The following is a 20667-nucleotide window of genomic DNA, read 5'->3' on the forward strand; positions in this document are numbered from 1 at the left end:
AGACCTGGGGGAGGAGAAGCAGCAGCACACGATCTTACTAGAAAATAACTGTGCAGTGAGGGGAGGGGGGGGGTGTCAGGACAAGTCTGACCATGGGGGGAGAGCACACTGAGTTCCCAGCATAGCTAAAGAACTGACCACTGTGTGTTCCCTTAGTGCAGTGTTTCTCAATTCCAGTCCTCAGGCCCCCCCCCAACAGGTCAGGTTTTCAGGATTTCCATTATTTTGCACAGGTGATTTGATCAGTTTCACTGCCTTAGTAATCACCACAGCCTTTTCATCTGAGGGAAATCCTGAAAACCTGACCTGTTGGGGGGGCCTGAGGACTGGAATTGAGAAACACTGTCTTAGTGTGATCAGTTTTTAATAGGAGAGCAGAGGGACTAGCAGGAACACCAAGGATTTCACACAAAGGAAGCAATGCAAGGAGAACAAATATGTATGTGAAAAATGTACTACAGCGCTAACTATTAATTAAATTTGAAAGGAAAAAACACAACAAAAATACCCAAAATGATATCGCTGCATACACACAGGTGTACAAAACCAAAATGATACAAAAAAAAGGAAAAAATAGTGATGCGCTGAAATAAACTTTTGCTGATATGTGTACAATATGTTAAGAATTGATACCAAAAATACACACTCAGGAGGGTATCAATAAGAACACACAATAAAAAACAAATGAATTGTGAGAAAAAAAAACAACCTCAAGTGTAGCAAATGTCCAGTTCCGAGTAGTAGTATTTACAATACAAAAAGGGTTCCACACCCACTTGCTATCACAGGCTGACGTGTTGTTAAGCTTTCAAACAAAACACAGGCAGACACCTTGAAACTTCAGATTAATAAGTGTGGACTAGTGCTTAATTGCTTCCAAATGGCACAGCATATGAGGACACCTTGCTGCTTCAGGGCGAAATAACTCAAAAAGAAAAGAGATATGGTGCAATACTGTGGATCACAGATTAAGCATGGACAACAGCAAAAAAACAGATGCACTCACGAATCCCGTCTTCAGATACAGTCTTTGAACATAGCCTTACAAGCCGCTCAGTATAGCAATCTCCGCACACGGATGAACGTCCGTTGATCGCTTCACTAGGCTCCTCCCCCACGCGTTACTTCACTCGGCACGTGACTTAATGGTGATTAAGTCACGTGCTGAGTGATGCAAGGCGTGGGGGGAAGAGCCTAGTGACGCGATAAACGGACGTTCATCCGCGTGAGAAAAACACTATACTGAGCGGCTTGTAAGGCTATGTTCAAAGGCTGTATCTGAAGAGGGGATTCGTGAGTGCATCTGCTTTTTTGCTGTTGTCCATGCTTAATCTGCGATCCACAGTATTGCACCATATCTCTTTTCTTTTTTCTTTTTGAGTTATATCGCCCTGAAGCAGCAAGGCGTCCTCATATGCTGTGCCATTTGGAAGCAATTAAGCACCAGTCCACACTTATTAATCTGAAGTTTCAAGGTGTCTGCCTGTGTTTTGTTTAAAAGCTTAACAACACGTCAGCCTGTGATAGCAAGTGGGTGTGGAACCCTTTTTGTATTATAAGTAGTACTACTCAGAACTGGACATTTGCTACACTTGAGGTTGTTTTTTTCTCACAATTCATTTGATTTTTATTGTGTGTTCTTATTGATACCCTTCTGAGTGTGTATTTTTGGTATCAATTCTGCACATATTATCAGCAAAAGTTTATTTCAGCGCATCACTATTTTTCCTTTTAATGCAAGGAGAACATAATACATTCTCATACAAGTATATGGTACAGCAGGCACATAATCTCAATTCGAGGTTTGCCAAGTATGGACTTTTCCCATGGGTAACTTGGGGAAGCCACAGTCAGATGTAGTTAGGAGAAAGATGTTAATACATTTTATAGATGTTGTTCCAAGTTTCCAGTTAAAGTTGTTTCAACTGCTCTCAACCTAGTCTAAAGTTATTCAAGAGGCGCATGATGGGTCTTGGTGTATTTCTAAAGAACCTGGGTCTGCAATAGCACTATGGGGCATGTTTAACACCACTATAAAAAGGATAATCTACAAGGCTAAGAAGAGGCGGTAGTTGCTGCGGGTTATTGGAAGGAAGAACAGCTACAGCAAACAGTCATGGCATGGTACCTAGTTAGGTGACAGGTGCTTTGGTAGCGAGGGGTCGGTGCTCTGGCTCCCTCCCTAGCTGTCCGTCTCCTCCAGTCACCAGGAACAGACTAGCATTACGGGGATCTAAAGCCTAATTACTAGGTATGTTAAAAGTTAACTAGGACACATATGAGACCCGTGCTATGTGTCAAACGTGGTTTCATTTAGTTGCTGAGAGTGAGGTAACGGAGGTACACTGGACTGGTGGAGTGGGCAACGGCTCTGCATGTCCCTCCAAATGGAACACATACATCAGTTACAATTGCGTAGTTATTTAAGACAAAACATCTTATGGATGAACTGCGCACATTATTCCTGCATGCAAGTGGCTCATCTGAGTAAGGGGACTTCCTTAATTTTTGATTCTTCACATGACCGTAGCCTCCACCTAAATCCAGGCATTGGTAAACACGCCTTTGGGTGAGGTGTTACCCCCACATGCATGGGCGCAGCTAGATCCCTCCCACAACTTGGTCATCCCCAAAATGTCTGTTCCTCAACAGAACCATTTTCAGTATTCCTCGATATCCCCAAATGTCCAGTCCTCAACAAATGTCAACTACTCAACCCCAACTCCTTTTATACCATTTATCTTTTAAGAATTCAAAGCCTTCAAATATGATACTACATCAGAATACCAGCAAGCACACAGACATTTAGGTAGATTCACGTAGGGGTGCCTAACTTTAGGGCGGCCTAGCCTAGTCTTTTTAGGCTACACCGCCGTAAATTAGTTAGGCTAGTAGTGATTCTTAAACCAGGTACCTGCTAATTTTCAGCGGCCTAGCCTAAAACGAGCGGGCGTAAGCGCGCCTAATTCAAATTACTTGAAGGGGGGCATGTTGTATGGAAATGAGGCTTGACCTCACGTTTTTTGACACTGCGCATGCGCCGGGCGACTACATTTCCCAGTGTGCATTGCGGCTAAGTAGGCCGTACGGGCCTATTGATTTCGACGTGTACGTAAACGACGTAAATCCCGATTCGCGGACGACTTGCGCAAACAACGTAAAAAATTTGAACCTCGTGGCGGGAACGGCGGCCATACTTAACATTGTTATTCCACCTCATAGGTGGAATAACTTTAGGCGGCCTATCGCTTACGGAAACGACGTTAATCGACTGCGGCGGGCTCGCGTTCGTTCGGGAATCGTCGTAAATGCTCATTTACATAATCTAGGCCGGCCGCAATGTAAGCGCCACCTAGGGGTAAGCCAAAACATTGCAATCTAAGATAGGACAGCGCAAGCCGTCCTATCTTAGATATGTTTAAGTGTATCTCTGTTAGAGAATACACTTAAACATAGGTCGGCTTAGATTCAGAGTTAGGTCGGCTTATCTGTAGATAAGCCGGCCTAACTCTTTGTGAATCTACCTAATTATGCGTATCTATTGTTGGCCTCTACCCTACAAGTATTTGTATTTTAAAGTTTATAGATAAAACATTCCTAATCATTCCTCCACTAAAATTAGGTAGCTTGCTAGGAATATGTTGTGGGTTTCTATTTCCAGCGGCTTGCCACGATGCAAGATTTACAATCTAGAAAGTAGAAAGTTGTCAGGATCAGCTAAAACACTCTGCTGATTAAACAAATTGTTCAGTTCTTGTCATTACTGCAGCATTACTGCAACGCAAAATACCTAGTCAAGCTTCCGTCATCACTCCTTAAAGTGTTTCCTGAACGCTCCCTGTAGGCCGTCATGAACAGTAAAGTGTTTGCTTTAATGAGAGGTGGACTCTGAGAGCAGGAGGAAAAGCCAATGGGAACTCGGTTTATTGGATTTTGTTTGTGCTGAGTTAGACATAAATCATAACTTGCAGGTAATGAGCCCCTTGGAGACCACGTAATAGCTTAAAAATAAAAAAAAAAACAGAATAAAAGGAGAGGATGGAAATGAAAGTCTGAACAATATTAGGTATCCCATAAGAGCAGTCTACTCTTGAGAAAGATGCCTTTAAAAGATAATTCCAGCTTGCACATTGGCGTTTGTAAATAAGAGAAATCTATTCTATATGAACTAAGCAGTGTATGGTGGTGTGGGAAGCAGGAGAGATAAGCATTTACATTCTTTTAGTAAGGTAATGTTTTTGACAATTTAGATTGACGACATTGTCACTTTAAAATGAAGGCATAATGATTTTGGTAAGAACAGCAGATTTGTACCGGGTTTGCCGCCAACAACAGTAATAGTTTGGATTTAGGATGATACAATCTGTTTAGTTAGCCAATAAATGGTATTGCAAACCCCCCAACCTCTACCACACTTAAATCTACACTAGGAGTTTTACCACTTGGGGTCATCCGCTGATTGCCTTGCTAGTGATTATATGCCGAAGTTGAGCCATAGTTATTTGGTTGACACATAATTTTTTTAAATTAAGTAATATTATATTATTTCATTTATATAAAAAAAATATTTTTTTCTCTTCTTTCAGCAGTTTATTATGCATCTTATTATACATCTATATAAGGTTTGGTGATTATAAACTAATTTACCCTGTTAAAGATGTTGTAAACAATATATGTATTTTCTGTTTCTGGAAGTTATTCTTCTTGCTGTTTGCACTTGTTCAAGAGATAGAGGGTCCTGAAGAAGCAGGAAACCCTACGAAATGCGTCAACATCATTCCTCTATCTTGACTATAGCCTATGAATGTTTACAGTGGATGATGAGCATTGGTATTAATGCAAGCAGCTATATGAAATATGTGATTTTACATAGATTTTATTGGAAGAAATAAAGTTTTGTATTTTTATAAATATCAATGTATCCTTGTGTTCACTGGAGGGGTATTTAAAGTCCTAATATTCACAGTTTTGCTATATTTAAATTTACAGGCCACAAGGTAAAACACGTTTTGAGCCACAGGCAGAAACAAATCACTTAGAGCAACTAAGCTTTGGAAAACGAGGATACAATCCTGCAACTGCTAAATTTCAGATAGGAAGAACGGTCAGTATGCCCAAAACCAAAGTGTAAGGCACAAAAGGGAAACCATGTCCCACTTGTAGTCAGGTCACCTTTAATCCACATCCAGAGGCGTTACCTTGAATAGCAAATTAACTGCAAAAGCTTTGCTCTGGGTTGATTCAGTGCTCCTTAAATTTTACTGTCCTGGCCTCTACCTCTCCTTTTGCGTCTCATTTTTATATAACAATTTTTTAGCCATTCAACAAGCCCCCAAATAATTTCCATGTAGAAATGGATGGGGGGATGATAATGGGGATATTGATGATGAAATATGGGAAGTGGCATGTTATTTAATGACACAAGTATCTTTATCCTCAACACAAAAGTGTTCCCACTTGTTATTTTTCATAGAGTTTATAAAACACCTGTAAAATTGTATAGCTGGGGAAAAAAGGAATCTCCAATTTGTCCCTAATGTAGCCATGATCAAGGAACTCTCATCCACATGCTGTGGAGATGTTCTAAATTGGCATGGTATTGGTCTAATACAACTGACACTATCTGTTATTTTACATGCAACCGTTCCTCCTGATCCTTTATCATGCTTACTTGGTGTGACGCACAGGCGTTCTCAGCGATCCGGTGACACTACTCGGTGGTGCATCTGTTGTAGACTCCTAAGGGCTTTTATTTTTGAAGTGGATTGGAAGTCTCAAGCCAGTTTTTGCTATTCAAGGTTACCCCCTTGGTTATCGCTTTCTGGCTCAACATTATAGTCACTGCTCTTGACCAGCCCTGCACCCCCTGCTGATTGATTTCTTGCTTACCAGCAATTGCCATCATAATTTTGTCTATATGATAATACCCCCCTAACTGGCTAATGGTTTTTAAACTATGGCCAATGCTAGGGTAAAAAGACTGATTGTTGTCTACCTTCAACGTGGTTAACTACTGTATATCAACATGTCTATGCTCCTGAGGAAGCGTTGTTTTTAACGCGTAACATGTAGAGCGAGCCCTCTTTTTCCTCTGGACCCACCGCCTGGTTACACATCGCACAGTTAACCTTTGATCATACTCTTTTTTGAGTCTTTTATGATAGAATTGTAATATGATTGTGATAACCTGTGTGGACCAGTTATTGATTTCATTTCTTTGATTTTATATTTGTAACTGTTTTTTATGACATCTCTATAAAATAAAAGTATCTAGTTTCTTATCGTGTGCCTTTAAAGTCCAAAATGACTAGCCTTTAGCCAAAATCTACTTGGTGTGATGGATGAGGAACAAAATTAACCTGCCACAGTTGGTACACTGATAAGACTATCATTTGTAGTGCATAAGCTGGTGGCACATCATTAGTTACCCCCACATCGTCAGACTAAGCAAATATGGATAGGATGGGTCAATTCCCGGCTACTTAAAGGAAAATTGTAGTCAGAATCGTTTAAGGTTGCGGGGTTAGCCCCAACACAGTTAATATTAGATAGACCACTGCAACTGTCATAATCATGGAGTAGACATCTTTACAATGTAGGCATGTTGGGGGTTAAGTCTCTTGAGTGAAAATATTCGAAAAAAACTCAAGGAATGGGATTATGTAGGCAACACACAAAAAGCTTCAAAATATATAAAAATTATATCGATTTATTACAATAAATCGATATAATTTTTATATATTTTGAAGCTTTTTGTGTGTTTCCTACATAATCCCATTCCTTGAGTTTTTTTCGAATATTTTCAATAATCACGGGATGATGGCAACTACATGCCGTTTTGTATGAGTTGGTCCTTTTTCTAACGCTTACAGAGGGCCGTTTTTTGTGATGAAAAAAAAACGACGTTTTAAAAAACGTAATTTAAAATGATCGTGTGTGGGCAAAACGTTGTTTTAGGTCTTCAGAAAAACGACAAAAAAAAAGTTCGAACATGCTTGAATTTTTTGTGTCATTTTTCAAAACGTGGTTTTTTGTTTCACAGAAATTGACCGTGTGTAGCAAAAAACGACGTTTAAAACAACGTTTTTAAACCCGCGCATGCCCAGAAGCTAGTTATGAAGCGAGCTTCAATGGAAAAAAGTGGTGAACGTAACCTCGCTTTGCTAGAGCATTGTGAAAAAACGATGGTGTGTAGGCAACGTCGTTTTTGAAAATGAAGTTTCAAAACGTCGTTTTATTTCATGATTTAAAACGTCGTTTTTTTTCATCACAAAAAACAACCATCTGTATGCGGCATTAGTCTCTTGAGTGAAGAATGGCAAACCCAGTGTCTGAGTTTGTAGTGTGCCCAACGGTGTGATATGGGAGGGTTGGGGTGGGAATGGGTACCATTATGTACCAAAACCAACTTTTTTATTTATTTTGGACAGAGCGTGAAATGGTTTAAAGCGGGAGTTCACCCATTTCTTTAAAAAAAAAATGTTCCCCCTTAGATTCCTGCTCGTTTGGTCTAGGGGAATCGGCTATTTGTTTTAAAATATGAGCAGTACTTACCGTTTTCGAGATGCATCTTCTTCCGTCGCTTCCGGGTATGGGTCTTCGGGAGCGGGCGTTCCTTCTTGATTGACAGTCTTCCGAGAGGCTTCCGACGGTCGCATCCATCGCGTCACTCATAGCCGAAAGAAGCCGAACGTCGGTGCGGCTCTATACTGCGCCTGCGCACCGACGTTCAGCTTCTTTCGGAAAATCGTGACGCGATGGATGCGACCGTCGGAAGCCTCTCGGAAGACTGTGAATCAAGAAGGAACGGCCAGTCCCGCCCATACCCGGAAGCGACGGAGAGGATGCATCTCGTAAACGGGTAAGTACTGCTCATATTTTAAAACAAATAGCCGATTCCCCTAGACAAAACGAGCAGGAATCTAAGGCTAAAAAGTGCCCTCTAAGGGTGAACCACCGCTTTAAGTAACCCTGGGATTAATTTTTTTTTTTGCAGTCCTGTTTTTGCACATATGGTTTAAACAAAATGAGTATAGTAACTAGGTAATTTAGGCCTTGTGTACATGGGTGCCTGGGACCATACAACAAAAAATTCAGGCATCTACGTCCAGGTGGGTATGTCTGTCTGCATGTGCGGATTTAGGCAAGTACCATCATATACCCGCATACAGCCATTGATGTCTATGGTTGGCTATATGCAGTACCTCTGGCTACCAGGTGGAAAAATATTCCCAGATTTTAAGTTGTACAGGTATTAGCACCAGTGTGTGTGATGCCTTGAATCCCGTCAGTTTATTTATTTTTTGCCATCTCTGAGATTTCCCCTTATGTCATACCCTGTAGATACCACAGGGAGTGGGAGGAGATCAAGTGTCCCTAATGGTACTAGTGCCCCCAATGGAAGATTACCCCATTATTTCTATGTTAGTGGCAACTCAAAATCTGGATTTCCCTTTACTTTTTGTCCTGGTGACCACAAATACAGAGGGTGAATCTCCTTAGTGGGGAGATGGAAATAAAAACATAAGAGGGGTTCAAACTTCTTACCATTCCATACAAAACATAATAAAAAATGTTTTGATTAGAGATACACATGAAGGTTAATGGAGTGCAGTTTCCAATTTTAGCATCATTTAGTAACCAACATCCTTCTATAGTGAACAATTAGAAATGAATTGAAGTGTATTTATTGTTCCTTTTTGTTCCATCCAGCCTAGCGCATAAACCAGGTTCCTCCAAAGTTGGCATATCAGTGTCTTCCTGCAGTGAGCTAATGGGACAGAGATGGAGGACAGAGAGCATGCAAGCAGGCAGTGACAGATGAGATGTAAAAATGAGCAGTTTATTCCAGTAGGCGCGTTCTAACTTGGTTCTACATCACTGATGGTTAAATCCAGAGCATATGGCATGAATAATGTGAGGTTCTCATTTTGAAGCTTGCCAGGCACAATGTAACGTTGGCAAATTCCAGCCAAACTAACAAGACCTATAAAAAATAAAAATCTGCAGTATATTTATATAATATTAGACTTTTTTTGCATGTGTGCGGGGTGTGTTGGATGTGCCTGGGCACACCCTAATCACCCCATGCGCATTAGTATTATCACTCTGTGTGCCATCAGGAAGATGGTAAAGATCTCCCTCTTGCTGGCTATGCCGTAGGAAAAGTGTTTACGCTCTTCTCTTTCACTGTCCTGGAAAGGGGATCAATATGCCGGGGTCATATATATGTAAACACACACGTGTTTGAGCTTTAGGGTGTACACCCTAATGCAATAAGCTGTGCACACCTATGATAGGGTTATGTGTTATGGAATCTATTGATTCCAGGGATACCTAGAAATTTAAAGTGAACCTGTACTCTGCTCACATTAGGTAAAGCTAAAGCTTTGTTTAGGCCACATGCACAATGGGTGTCTAGCTCCAGCGCTTTGGTGCCGGTGGAAGTGGGCTTGATGGTGTGCCTATACCTTTCACTGACACCTAAATACCGGAGTATCGTGCATCAGGGCTAAACGCCTAGTGTGCTTGGAGCATTGAGATAAACCATATACCAGGGTTTTGCAATTAGCGGACCTCCAGCTGTTGTAAAACTACAAGTCCCATCATGCCTCTGCCTCTGGGAGTCATGCTTGTGGCAGTCAGAGTCTTGCTATGCCTCATGGGACTTGTAGTTCTGCAACAGCTGGAGGTCCGCTAATTGCAAATCCCTGCCATATACAATCAGAACTTCACTTTCATGCTATCACCACCTCACTTAGCCACTGTCAGAACACCTAATCTTCCTCTTTCATTTTAGACATTGTGAGCAAGTTAAAAAATTATACATTAACAGAAAAGATGGATAACGGCACAACAACATATTCTAAAGTGGCTTCTTTATTAGACCATAAAATCAAATGCACAGAAAATGAGTGGAAAATTTGAACAAATTTCAAGCACACGGGTGCTTAGTCGAAGATTCTGTGTGCGTGAAACATGTTAGAAATCATCTCCTCTGCATTTGATTGTATGGTTCCATAGGTAAGCTGCTTTGGAATATGTCAGTGTGTCCTTATCCATCTTTTCTGTAACAGTGAGTACCAGGTGAGGAGTACAAAGACAAGTGTGTCTTGCCTATAGGGATGAGCCGAACACCCCCCCGTTCGGTTTGCACCAGAACCTTCGAACAGACCGACCGTTCGTGCAAACATTTAGAACCCCATTGACGTCTATGGGACTCAAACGCTCGAATTCAAAAGTGCTCATTTTAAAGCCTAATATGCAAGTTATTGTCGGAAAACGGGTTTGAGAACCCGGGTCTTGCCCCAGGGAACATGTATCAATGGAAAAAAAAGTTTTAAAAACGGTCGTTTTTTCTAGGGCAGTGATTTTAATGATGCATAAAGTGAAAAAAAAAATGAAAAATTACTTTAAATATCGTACCTGCTGGGTGTCTATAGTATGCCTGTGAGGTGGCACGTGTTTAGAACTGTCCCTGCACAAAATGAGATTACTATAAGAAAAAAGTAATTTAAAACTGCTTGCGGCTTTAATGTAATGTCTGATCCCTGCAATATGGATGAAAATCATTGAGAAAAATAGCACAGACACAGACAGTACACACACCACATAGCTTTAGGTGCACACTGCAGAGGACACAGGCAGTAAACCATGTGAGAATACTGCAGCTAGCACAATCACCTGCCTGCCTGTCAGTAAATTAAAAGGAGCGGATCTAGCTAAACTATACAGTGTAACTATAAGTATATATACAACACCTGGTATGCATATATATCCTCTACACCATGGGTACTCAACCTGTGGCCCTCCAGCTGTTGCAGAACTACAAATCCCATGAGGCATTGCAAACTGCTGACAGTTACAAATATGACTTCAAAACACAGAGGTATGATGGGAACTGTAGTTCCGCAACACCTGGAGGGCCACAGGTTGAGCACCTATGCTCTACACACCAACTTTAACTGACTAGCCTGCCTGCTCTATCTACCTACAAAAAATTACACTCTCTCTCTCTCTCTCTCTTGGTCTTCTCTCTCTTAACCACCGCAACACACTACACAAGGCGGACCTGCAGGCTGCCTTTTATAGTGTGAGGCGTGTACTAAACCCCCTGAGCCATAATTGGCCAAAGCCACCCTGGCTTTGACCAATTATGGCTCTCCGTTTTTTGCAAGCTGTGATTGGCCAAGCATAGCCAGCAATGCACTGCGATGCCACAGTGAATTATGGGCCGTGACACGCCAATCAAATTTGGCGCGAACGGCCAAAACGTTCGTAATTCGACGAACGATTGAACATACAATGTTCGAGTCGAACATGAGTTTTACTCGAATACGAAGCTCATCCCTACTTGCCTACAGTCAAGCATGGTGGTGGGAGTGTCATGGTCTGGGGCTGCATGAGTGTTGCCAGCACTGGGGGGCTACAGTTAATTGGGGGAACCATGAATGGCAACATGTACTGTGACATACTCAAGCAGAGCATGATCCCCTCACTTCGGAGACTGGGCCGCAGGGCAGTATTCCAACATAACGACCCCAAACACACCTCCAAGACGACCACTGCCTTGCTAAAAAGCTGAGGGTAAAGGTGATGGACTGGCCAAGCATGTTTTCAGGCCTAAACAATATTGAGCATCTGTGGGGCATCCTCAAAACGGAAGGTGGAGGAGCGCAAGGTCTCCAACATCCACCAGCTCCACATTTGATTGGAGACCATCACTGTTTGTTTGACAATTTTCTGCCTTTCTACAATTTCTCAATGTTGAGGGATGTTGGGTGGAAGCGGCTGACTAGGCCATCCACTGTTTTAATTTTGGGTAGTTCTTCATAAACAGAATAAAAAATTCATACAGTGTATGGCCAACTTAATTATCCAAAGGGAAGAACATTGCCAAGCTCTAAAAAAATGGTACCTTTATAGTGTTATAACTCATATAACCCTCCCTTTCAGTGAGGCATGGGCCGCACATGCCTTTCTAATGTCAACTACCTGTAGAATAACCTCAGGAGGTGAGGCGTGGGTAGGGCCACATTACCTATGAAGCCAATCGAGGTAGCTGCCTCAGATAGAACTCATAGAGTTGGCACAAAGGTCAGTGTCTATACTGGATACCTCATATTCAGTACATTTTCAGACCTGTGTATGTTCAGTCTCAGGGCCGCACATCATCATTGTTTGTTATGGTAAAGGCATTTGACATCAGCACGGCCCGTGTCAGGGCAGCAGCAGCCTCAACTTTGAGACTCAGAAGGTGGAGGTGTTTGCCATTGACAAGGTTGGCCTAATTGCATAACAAAAAGCCTTGGCTGCACAAAGGGTGGATGGGATGGTGTGTTATAGGACTGTGGTGATCACCATAATTGCATTTTCGCAGCGTTCCTTTCTGTGGCATCATCCCGTTAAGGGTGTAGTGTGTCATTTAGGGTGGCCGTGGGGTGTCTGCGCATACGCACCCTCACATGGCAGCTTACGCCTCGGCGTCAGAGTGCCTTGCCATCCCCACATGGCAGTAGGGGCGGAACCCACTGGACCCTTCCGGGGATACAAATTGGAGGGGGGATATGGCTGGGAATCCCTCCTTTATTTTTCACTCCACTTGGCACAGCTGATTCCACTGCTGGGAGCCATTATACTACACAGGTACACTCATCTCTTATACTCTAGCACTTTGATGTCTGATATTGGGTCATTCTCTTACATATATATATTTTGTTGCACATATCGTAACCATCCCTTTCCTTTTGCTCTAGAGATTGTTTTCCTAGATATCCCCTTTTGGCTTCTGAACTTTTTCCACATTCCCTCACATTTACCCTTGGGTCTCCATGTCCTGCTCCATCGTTAAGTTGGGGCATATACATTTATATGATTTGTATGTCCACTTTGTGTAATCAACCATATTGATTTACTAACATTTATGTTACAGCTGATATTTACAAACTATGAGAGGCCCTCCATCTGTTCCCTGGTGATGGTTTGGGCCGGTCTCTCCCCCTCAGCTCCCATACCATACACCGGTGACTGTCGCCTTTTGGGATACAGCAATTTGGCATTGCAGATTGGCAAGTATGGGGTTCCATACCCCTGAGCCCCTTTCACATATTTACTTTAATATCTATGACTGTGTCACATATCTCTCTATTCAATTTAGATACATCACACATGCATCTACCCCTGAGGAAGCGAGCCACGTCTCACGAAACACGTTGGTTACTTTAATGCCTGTGTCTACAGTATTATATCTACGTGTACCAATGTTACTTTTATCATGTACAACATTCTATTGGCTATGCTACTGTTTACCATCATGCATGTATGCACATTCCTTCCTAAATGGTTTTACTGTATCTATTGCGGTTATTTTGGCCTACTGTGACCACCTCACTCAAAGTCCCAAAGCGATCCTCTGTATTTTCTGTGGCTCTTAAGACCATGAACACTTGGTACGCAGCCACCCCCCTGATTTTTGTACTCAAAAATATTTTTCTTGCAGTCATTCCCCCAGAATTTTTTCTTGCAATGGGTTTCTGTGACAAGTTCTTCCTTCATATTTACAAAGAGCATAGTGCACTCCATTCATCAATGTGACCCATTCATAGAAAGATGCTGTGTTTAAATAGCAGATGGAGCCATCAAAGTGCGTGTCCAATCCAAGATATCACTAGTACACCATGTTCAGATAAACAGACAGGACACTTTAATGTCACCAACAGAAGGTAACATTTGAGGCCACCAACATCTAAGATGTCACCAGCACACCATGATCAGGAAAAACAGATGGGACCCCTTAATGTCACCAATGGAAAGTGACATTTAAGGGCAACAAGGGCCTCTTCCTGAGACAGCAGTGACATTAAGTTCTGCCTATGGAAGAGGGCCTTGGTGGTCTTGAAACATTACTTTCTGTTGGTGACATTAAAGCATTCTGTTTTTCCTGATCATGGTGTGCCGGAGACATCTTAGGATTGATTCCTCCTCCTGACACATGAATTAATAACCCCCATCTGCCCGATTCCTTACTGTTTGATGCAGGTCAGGGATTCCAATGCGAAAGACCATCATACTGAAGTTCGAATCGTCAGGGACAGACATGGATCTCTCCTTTATTCTACGGGCAGCTATTGATGATGATGAAAGAGGATTAGAAGAACCTATATTGCTGGTGGCAGAAGTGGGATTGTTCTTCCCTCCAGAGACCCGGCCCTCTCTGGAGCTGTCCGAGTCCGACTCTTCCCCAGGGTATCCGGAGATGCTCCTCCTCTCCTCCTCGCTTGATACAGGACTCTGGGGCATTGTCAGGAAGGCAGAACCACAGCAGCATTACAGGGCCAGCTGCAGGACAGAAAAGGAAAAAAAAAAAGAGAATTAATTATTGACAAATAACAAGCAAACAAAAATGTACTAAAATACAGGTGTATTACAAGGATATTCAATCTCAAGAAAACATTTTATACATTGCAGCTTACACAGTTTACAGGCTTTTTGTAAATCACTGCCTTAAACCAGGAACATAAAATGGATAAATTGTAAGTTCCCAGTCTTTAGATGTGGTGTCTGCATTATTTTTTCTTTTCTTTTTTTGACTAAGAACCTTTTCAGCAAGTACAGAAAAGAACTGTTGATCTTGCCAAAAAAGTAGTGCCCTTGTCACTTTCGGTCAACATAAAACAATATTCCTTATGTAAACTACTAATCCTCACCCCCTTGTATGTATTGACAATGAAGAGAGGGAATACATGTTTTAAAGAGGTTGTAAAGGTTTGTTTTTTATTTTCTAAATAGGTTCCTTTAAGCTAGTGCATTGTTGGTTCACTTACCTTTTTCTTCCATTTCCCTTCTAAATGTTTTTTTTTTTTTGTCTGAATTTCTCACTTCCTGTTCCTCCTCGGTAAGCTGTTGTGGCTGATTAACCCCCAGCCAGAACGGCTCGGATGATGGTGGCAAGCTTACTGAGGAGATACAGGAAGTGAGAAATTCAGACAAAGAAAACAATTTTTAGAAGGGAAATCGAAGGAAAGGGTTAGTGAACCAACAATGCACTAGCTTAAAGGAACCTATTTAGAAAATAAAATACAAACCTTTACAACCCCTTTAAGTCCAGTCTGGTTGGCAACCATTGCTCCTTCTATGGATAAAATGGAGTGACTTAGAGACGGTTCACACTAGGGCGACACGACTTCCAGCGCGACTCCGACAGGACTTGAACATGAACCACAGGGCGATCTGGGGCGATTTACAACACAACTTGAAGTCGTCTCCAGGACAGGAGACTTTCCAGTGGCCAATAAAACAACAATCAGCTCTGGGAGAGGGAGGGGGAGGGAGGGGGGCAGGAGAGGTTTGCCTGAGAAATGTATGTTATCTTCCTGGAAAGTCGCATCAGTTAAGACAGTGATCCGACTTCTGAGGCGACTTCCATTGAAATCAATGGGTACAAATCGCCTACAAGTCGGATTGAAGTAGTATAGGAACCTTTTCTGAAGTCGGATCGCCTTGAGTCGTGTGTATTAACACCGCTCCCATTCACTTCCATTGTTTTTCTCTACACCACGACTTGGGACGACTTGAGGCGACATTTAGTCGGATCGTAAGTCGCCCCAGTGTGAACCGACTCTTAGGGTAGTCACGCTTGGACAGAAGGGTGCCTGAAAAAAGAAAACTGGTGTAGCCACCACACACCTAAGTGGCAATCTGCAATATTTTACATTTTTGTTTTTGTGCTTAGAAATTTTTGTTCATTTATTGCACCAAAGAAGCACTGAAACCTTTCCAAAATTGTAGTAGCATTGAAAATGCTACATTGCGATTTCTCTTGACATACAATTCTGTGCTACTCAAGTCACATCTAAAATTGCACCAGTATGAACCAGGCCTAGTAGACAAACGAATATATAGAGGGTATTGGTAAACAATATACACATCACTTTATAGCAGTGTTGCCAACCGGCAGTGTTTTTACTGGCAGCCAGTAAAAAACAGGCACTTTTCTCCTGCCTGTAAATGCAAGTGACAGGATAAATTTGCCAGTAAAAAATATTGGTGTGACGCTCGGCTCTGAAATGTGCAGTTGGAGAGCTAGCTTAGACCAATGGAGTGCCTGATTACGGTGTGCTTGAGTGGCACTGGCAGGGGGGCGGGGGCAGGTTTGGCAGGGGTGGTGGCGGAGTGTGTATTATGATGTCATGGTGCAAGGGAGCTTCGTCTGCAGGAAGGGAACGGGACTGTCAGCGCTATTTGCATTGGAGTGAACTGAAGGGACCACTTGGCCTGGAAAGAGATTGTCACTGTGACTCAGGAGGGGACATGTTGTGTGGGTGCCTCGCTTTCAGATGTCTTTTTGAGGGAGGGGAGGTAGGGGAATCTGCATCCACCTCATTTCTGTGAATAGGGGGAATCGGTCTGCTTTTTTTCATTCAGCCCAATAGCTAAAAAAACAAAAAAACTCTATATGGCCAGCTGTAGTCTTGAGATATCATAACACTTGACCAACAGGGAGGCATTCCCATGCCTGCACTCAAGAGTTACTTAGTATAGCTCCTCTCCTGTAAGGTTTCTTGCACACTGCAGCTTTAAAAAGCTCAGTACATATTTTTTTATTTTTTACTGAGCCAAAATACTGTACAGCTAATAATTGTAATGTGCCTATGCACACAGGCGTGTAAACAAGCACTGTGTATTCTTCTTCAATAGAAAAATCTGATTTTTTTGGTCAGTAATTAACACCTCATGTGTGCAAATGCGCACAAATTCTATTTGCATATTGTGCAGGATGAGAATACGTTTTAGCGCATTTGCACGCAAAAAAGGGGGGTAAATAGGGGCAAATTTATAAAAAAAAAAAAAGGCTGAATAAGTAGATGCTCAAACAGTGATGTGTATGGGGGGCATGGGGGGAAAAGGGGGTGGATGAATGTTGAAGGACATCGTATTTTAAAGTTAAAATAAATAGTACTTATCAAGATTTGGGATATTGAATAATGTATATGAAGTATTATGTAAGTAAATACTGCACAATGTTAAAGTTGTATATCTGAAGAAAATTTTATAAAAATAAATTGAAAACAAACAGAGTATCATGTGCAAGAGGCCTAATAGATTTGTAAACTCCAACAATGAACTTTTCTTTTTTGGTCTGATAAAATGGTTCTGTCATCACAGGGCCACTTTTCCAAAACAGGTCACCTGTAACACCAGCATCACTGGGGAACGTTGGCCAACACAGTCCCAAGCAGGGCTGGACTGGGACAGAAATTTGGCCCTGGACGTCATCCAGACTGGCCCACTTTGACAGGTCTCTCCCATGGCGGCCGGACAACTCCCGCACCCCCCCCCCAGCCACCCAAGCCCCCTTCACTAGCCACTAGCCGTTCTACTTTAATAGAGTAGAACGGCTGGTATTGGTACTCTTATAGGCAGTACCAGTGGGGAAGCTAGACATTATTTCACCCGGGGCAAGGAATCAGTTCGGTGCCCCCCTTATGGGACAAGATTAGGCAGAAGTGAGAAACTCCCAGGCCATAGCTGTTGAGTCAGCTGTCTGTCCCCTCCCCCCATGCTCCTCTTTCGTCTCCTCTGGTCCTCCCCCTGCCTCTTTGTTCCCCCCCAGGTGAGCGTTGCGGGGAGGGAGAGACAGAGGAGCAAAAGGGGCAGCAGTCCGCTGTCACTGAAGCTGGCCCACTGAGTAGGGTTGCCACCTCATCCCTTTAAACCCGAACACATAGTAATTACACAGGTTCTGGGGCTAATTTAATGTTGATAAGGCACTAAGTGAGTTTAATTAGCACCTTAATCAGCCAGAGAACCTGTGTAATTAATATGTGTTCGGTTTTAAAGGGATGAGGTGGCAACCCTACCACTGAGCCATTGGCCCACCGGGAAACTCCCTGTAGTCCCAATGGCCAGTCCATCCCTGGTCCCAAGGCACTGACAAGGAAATTAGCTTTTTGCCATGTCATTTCAGTCCATACCAACGTATGCGCTGAACAAAAGCATAACAAGTGGCACTTTTACACACCATGGTGCATTTTGACACACTACAATGCATTGCAATGGCTGCAGTACATACTGTAGAGTTGAATGTAATTTTGTGTCATTTCAATAAAGTAAAAAAAAAAAGTTGCAATAGAAAGCATGGCACTGCACCTACACAACACACACCAGTGAGCATGCATTACACGGAGCATAACACTCCCCTGCTGGTCGTTGTCTTATGTTTCTGGAGGGATCTACTGTTGGGGGAGTTTTCTTTTTCCTGGCTGCTATTACTGCTGGCTGCTTGGGGATCTATTGTTGCTGGGGGATCAATTTTAGCTGGGGTAGATCTATTGTTGCTGGCAGCAGAACTATTGTTGGTGGTGTTGTAATATTAATATAGATGTGTAGGTATTTAAAATACTGTTTTGTGTATGGCATGGTATTTATGTGTGACATACAGGCATTCAAGGTAACATATCAAAAGGTGTTTGCCGACCAAAAGAGTTAGTGGCCAAACACAGATCAAAGGGACAGCTGAAGACCCTTAGATGTGTTAATTTACCTACAGTAGGTGTGTGTGAGATGGCCTGTTAACCTCAAAGGATAACTTCCTTACATACATAAGGAAGTATTTATTGATGGTAATTAGACTTGGGGAAGTTTCCATTGACCTGAAAGAACCACTCCATCTTGTGTGAGACCAGCATTTGAGGCAGTCAAGCTGGCATTTAGTCTGGTCTTGTGACTGAGAAATATGGCACATGTCTAGGAATTATATACTCTGTTGGATTTTTGTATCATCTGTGGACTTTGGACTTTGTATGTTATTGGAAGTTAATTAAATTTGCGTTCTCTGGAGAACCTGTGTTGCTGCGAAACAACGTAATTTATAATCATCATACTAGCATCTAAGATATCAATTATCTAACCGAAGTACTGGACATGATACATCTAGATCACTACAGGTGGGGGTTCTATTGTAGCTGGGGTGGATCTATATTTGTGGCAGCAGATCTAGTGTTGCTGGGGATGTTTTGTTGCTGCTGAGGTCAATTATTGCTTGCTGATACTTGGTTCTGTATTCTCCACTGGGGTACTCGGGGGTGGAAAGAGGGCGAAGACAAGAGATGGTGCTCGGAGGAGGCTAGGACCCAGCGACAAGGTGACTCGCCAAGGGCAGGGGAAGTAGTTGCAGGAGTACCTGCCCTGCATGTTTGTACTTGGGTGTGGTGGGGGGAGGGGGGGGATTAGTAAGAGAGGCCAAGGTGTGCGCTGGGGTAGTTGGCAAACAATGGCTGTTGTGCAATGGTGAAGATCTACTGAGACACTGACCAAGGAGAAGAAAAACTACCATATATTTCTCAGTGTATGAGGTCAGGAAGTCGGTTTTAATACATACTTTATATGCGTTATAAGCACAGTGGGTCACAAACGCTCAACTTTTTATATTTTCCATTTAGATTGTGATTCTGAGATAATTCAACCATACATTCAAAAGAGCCTTTTTCTGTCTTACTGTGTTATAGGAATTCAACAAAAAGAACAAGCCGCTGACATTCTGGTCTCTTGCTGAACATTCTGAATAAAATGGGAGGAAAGGGAGAGGAAATTACACCTCTGAAAATGATCTTTGTTATTTTGTGGATCTGTGGGATGCTTTCAAAGTATGTGTATGAATGACAGCATCGGGGTCTCGTGAAGGGAAAGATTCATCGGTATGTAAGCTTTATCAGTAAAATACAGCATTAAATCGAAAACATAGCTCCCAACTTTCCCCGATTTCGGGGGACTGTCCCCGATTTGGAAAAAAAAAGTCCCTCTGTCCTCCTCATTTGTGCCTCATTTTGGTCTGATCTATATAGTTGTGCAGGGTCGTCTTAATAGCATAATGGGCCCCTGGGAAATGTAATGTACTGGGGACCTCTACCAGCCTGTCCCCAATTTACGCACCTCCTCTCAATAATTAAAGCATTAATAGTTGATAGAATTAAACATATACCGTATTTATGGGCGTATAACATGCATTTTTCCCCCCGGAAAATCACGAGCGTGTATTAAACGCCGATAGCGTACCTTGGACTCGGAAGGGATTGAGTGCTGCCGAGTGCCGTCGCAAACCACCGGGCCATCATCTCCCGTTTACTCGGCTCTGACGTCACACACACACTCCCGTCTCTGCCACTGGACCAGTGTTCTATCAATCAAAAAAGCTGGTCCAATGGCGGAGGCGAGATTGTGTTTGTGACTGCCGACGTGACGCGTGAGCTGAGTGAACGGGAGATGACAACTGCACTGCATGTGAGATGGCGAGTCTGCAAATGGGCATCAAGCTGCATTGATGAGACAGGCTGCAGATGGGCACATAGACTGCATTGAGGCTGCAGATGGACACTGACCATTATTTTGCTTCAAAGTGGTTCATTTGTAAAAAAAAAAATCCTAAAACTCTTAAATTGGGGTGCGTGTTATACACCGATAAATACGGTATTTGTTAGTACTTTCAACAATTTTTTTTTTTTATAAGAAAACATGCCATAAATCAAAGACTAATCAACACAAAGAGCATAATACTGGAGTGAAGGGGGGGGGGAGGGGGTTGGGGGGTTAGAAGGGGACTGTACAGAGGCAGTCAGGAGGGCACAGTACAGGTTCAGGGACGCTGCCTGGGATATGGCCTACCTAGGACAA

At 42.6% G+C, this 20667-nt stretch overlaps 1 protein-coding gene across 1 annotated transcript in view; it reads right to left on the minus strand.

Moving 5' to 3' along the window:
• Positions 1–14335, minus strand: part of LOC120915825 (SH3 and multiple ankyrin repeat domains protein 1-like) — a 62367-nt gene extending 48032 nt beyond the window's left edge. Inside the window, exon 1 of the mRNA XM_040326625.1 lies at positions 14026–14335. Coding sequence (XP_040182559.1) covers positions 14026–14298 — 273 coding nt within the window. The 5' untranslated portion in view covers positions 14299–14335. The remainder of the gene's footprint in view (positions 1–14025) is intronic.
• Between the last annotated feature and the right edge of the window lie 6332 nt (positions 14336–20667).

The sequence above is a fragment of the Rana temporaria genome, chromosome 10 (assembly GCF_905171775.1).
Source record: "Rana temporaria chromosome 10, aRanTem1.1, whole genome shotgun sequence".
NCBI lineage: Eukaryota > Metazoa > Chordata > Amphibia > Anura > Ranidae > Rana > Rana temporaria.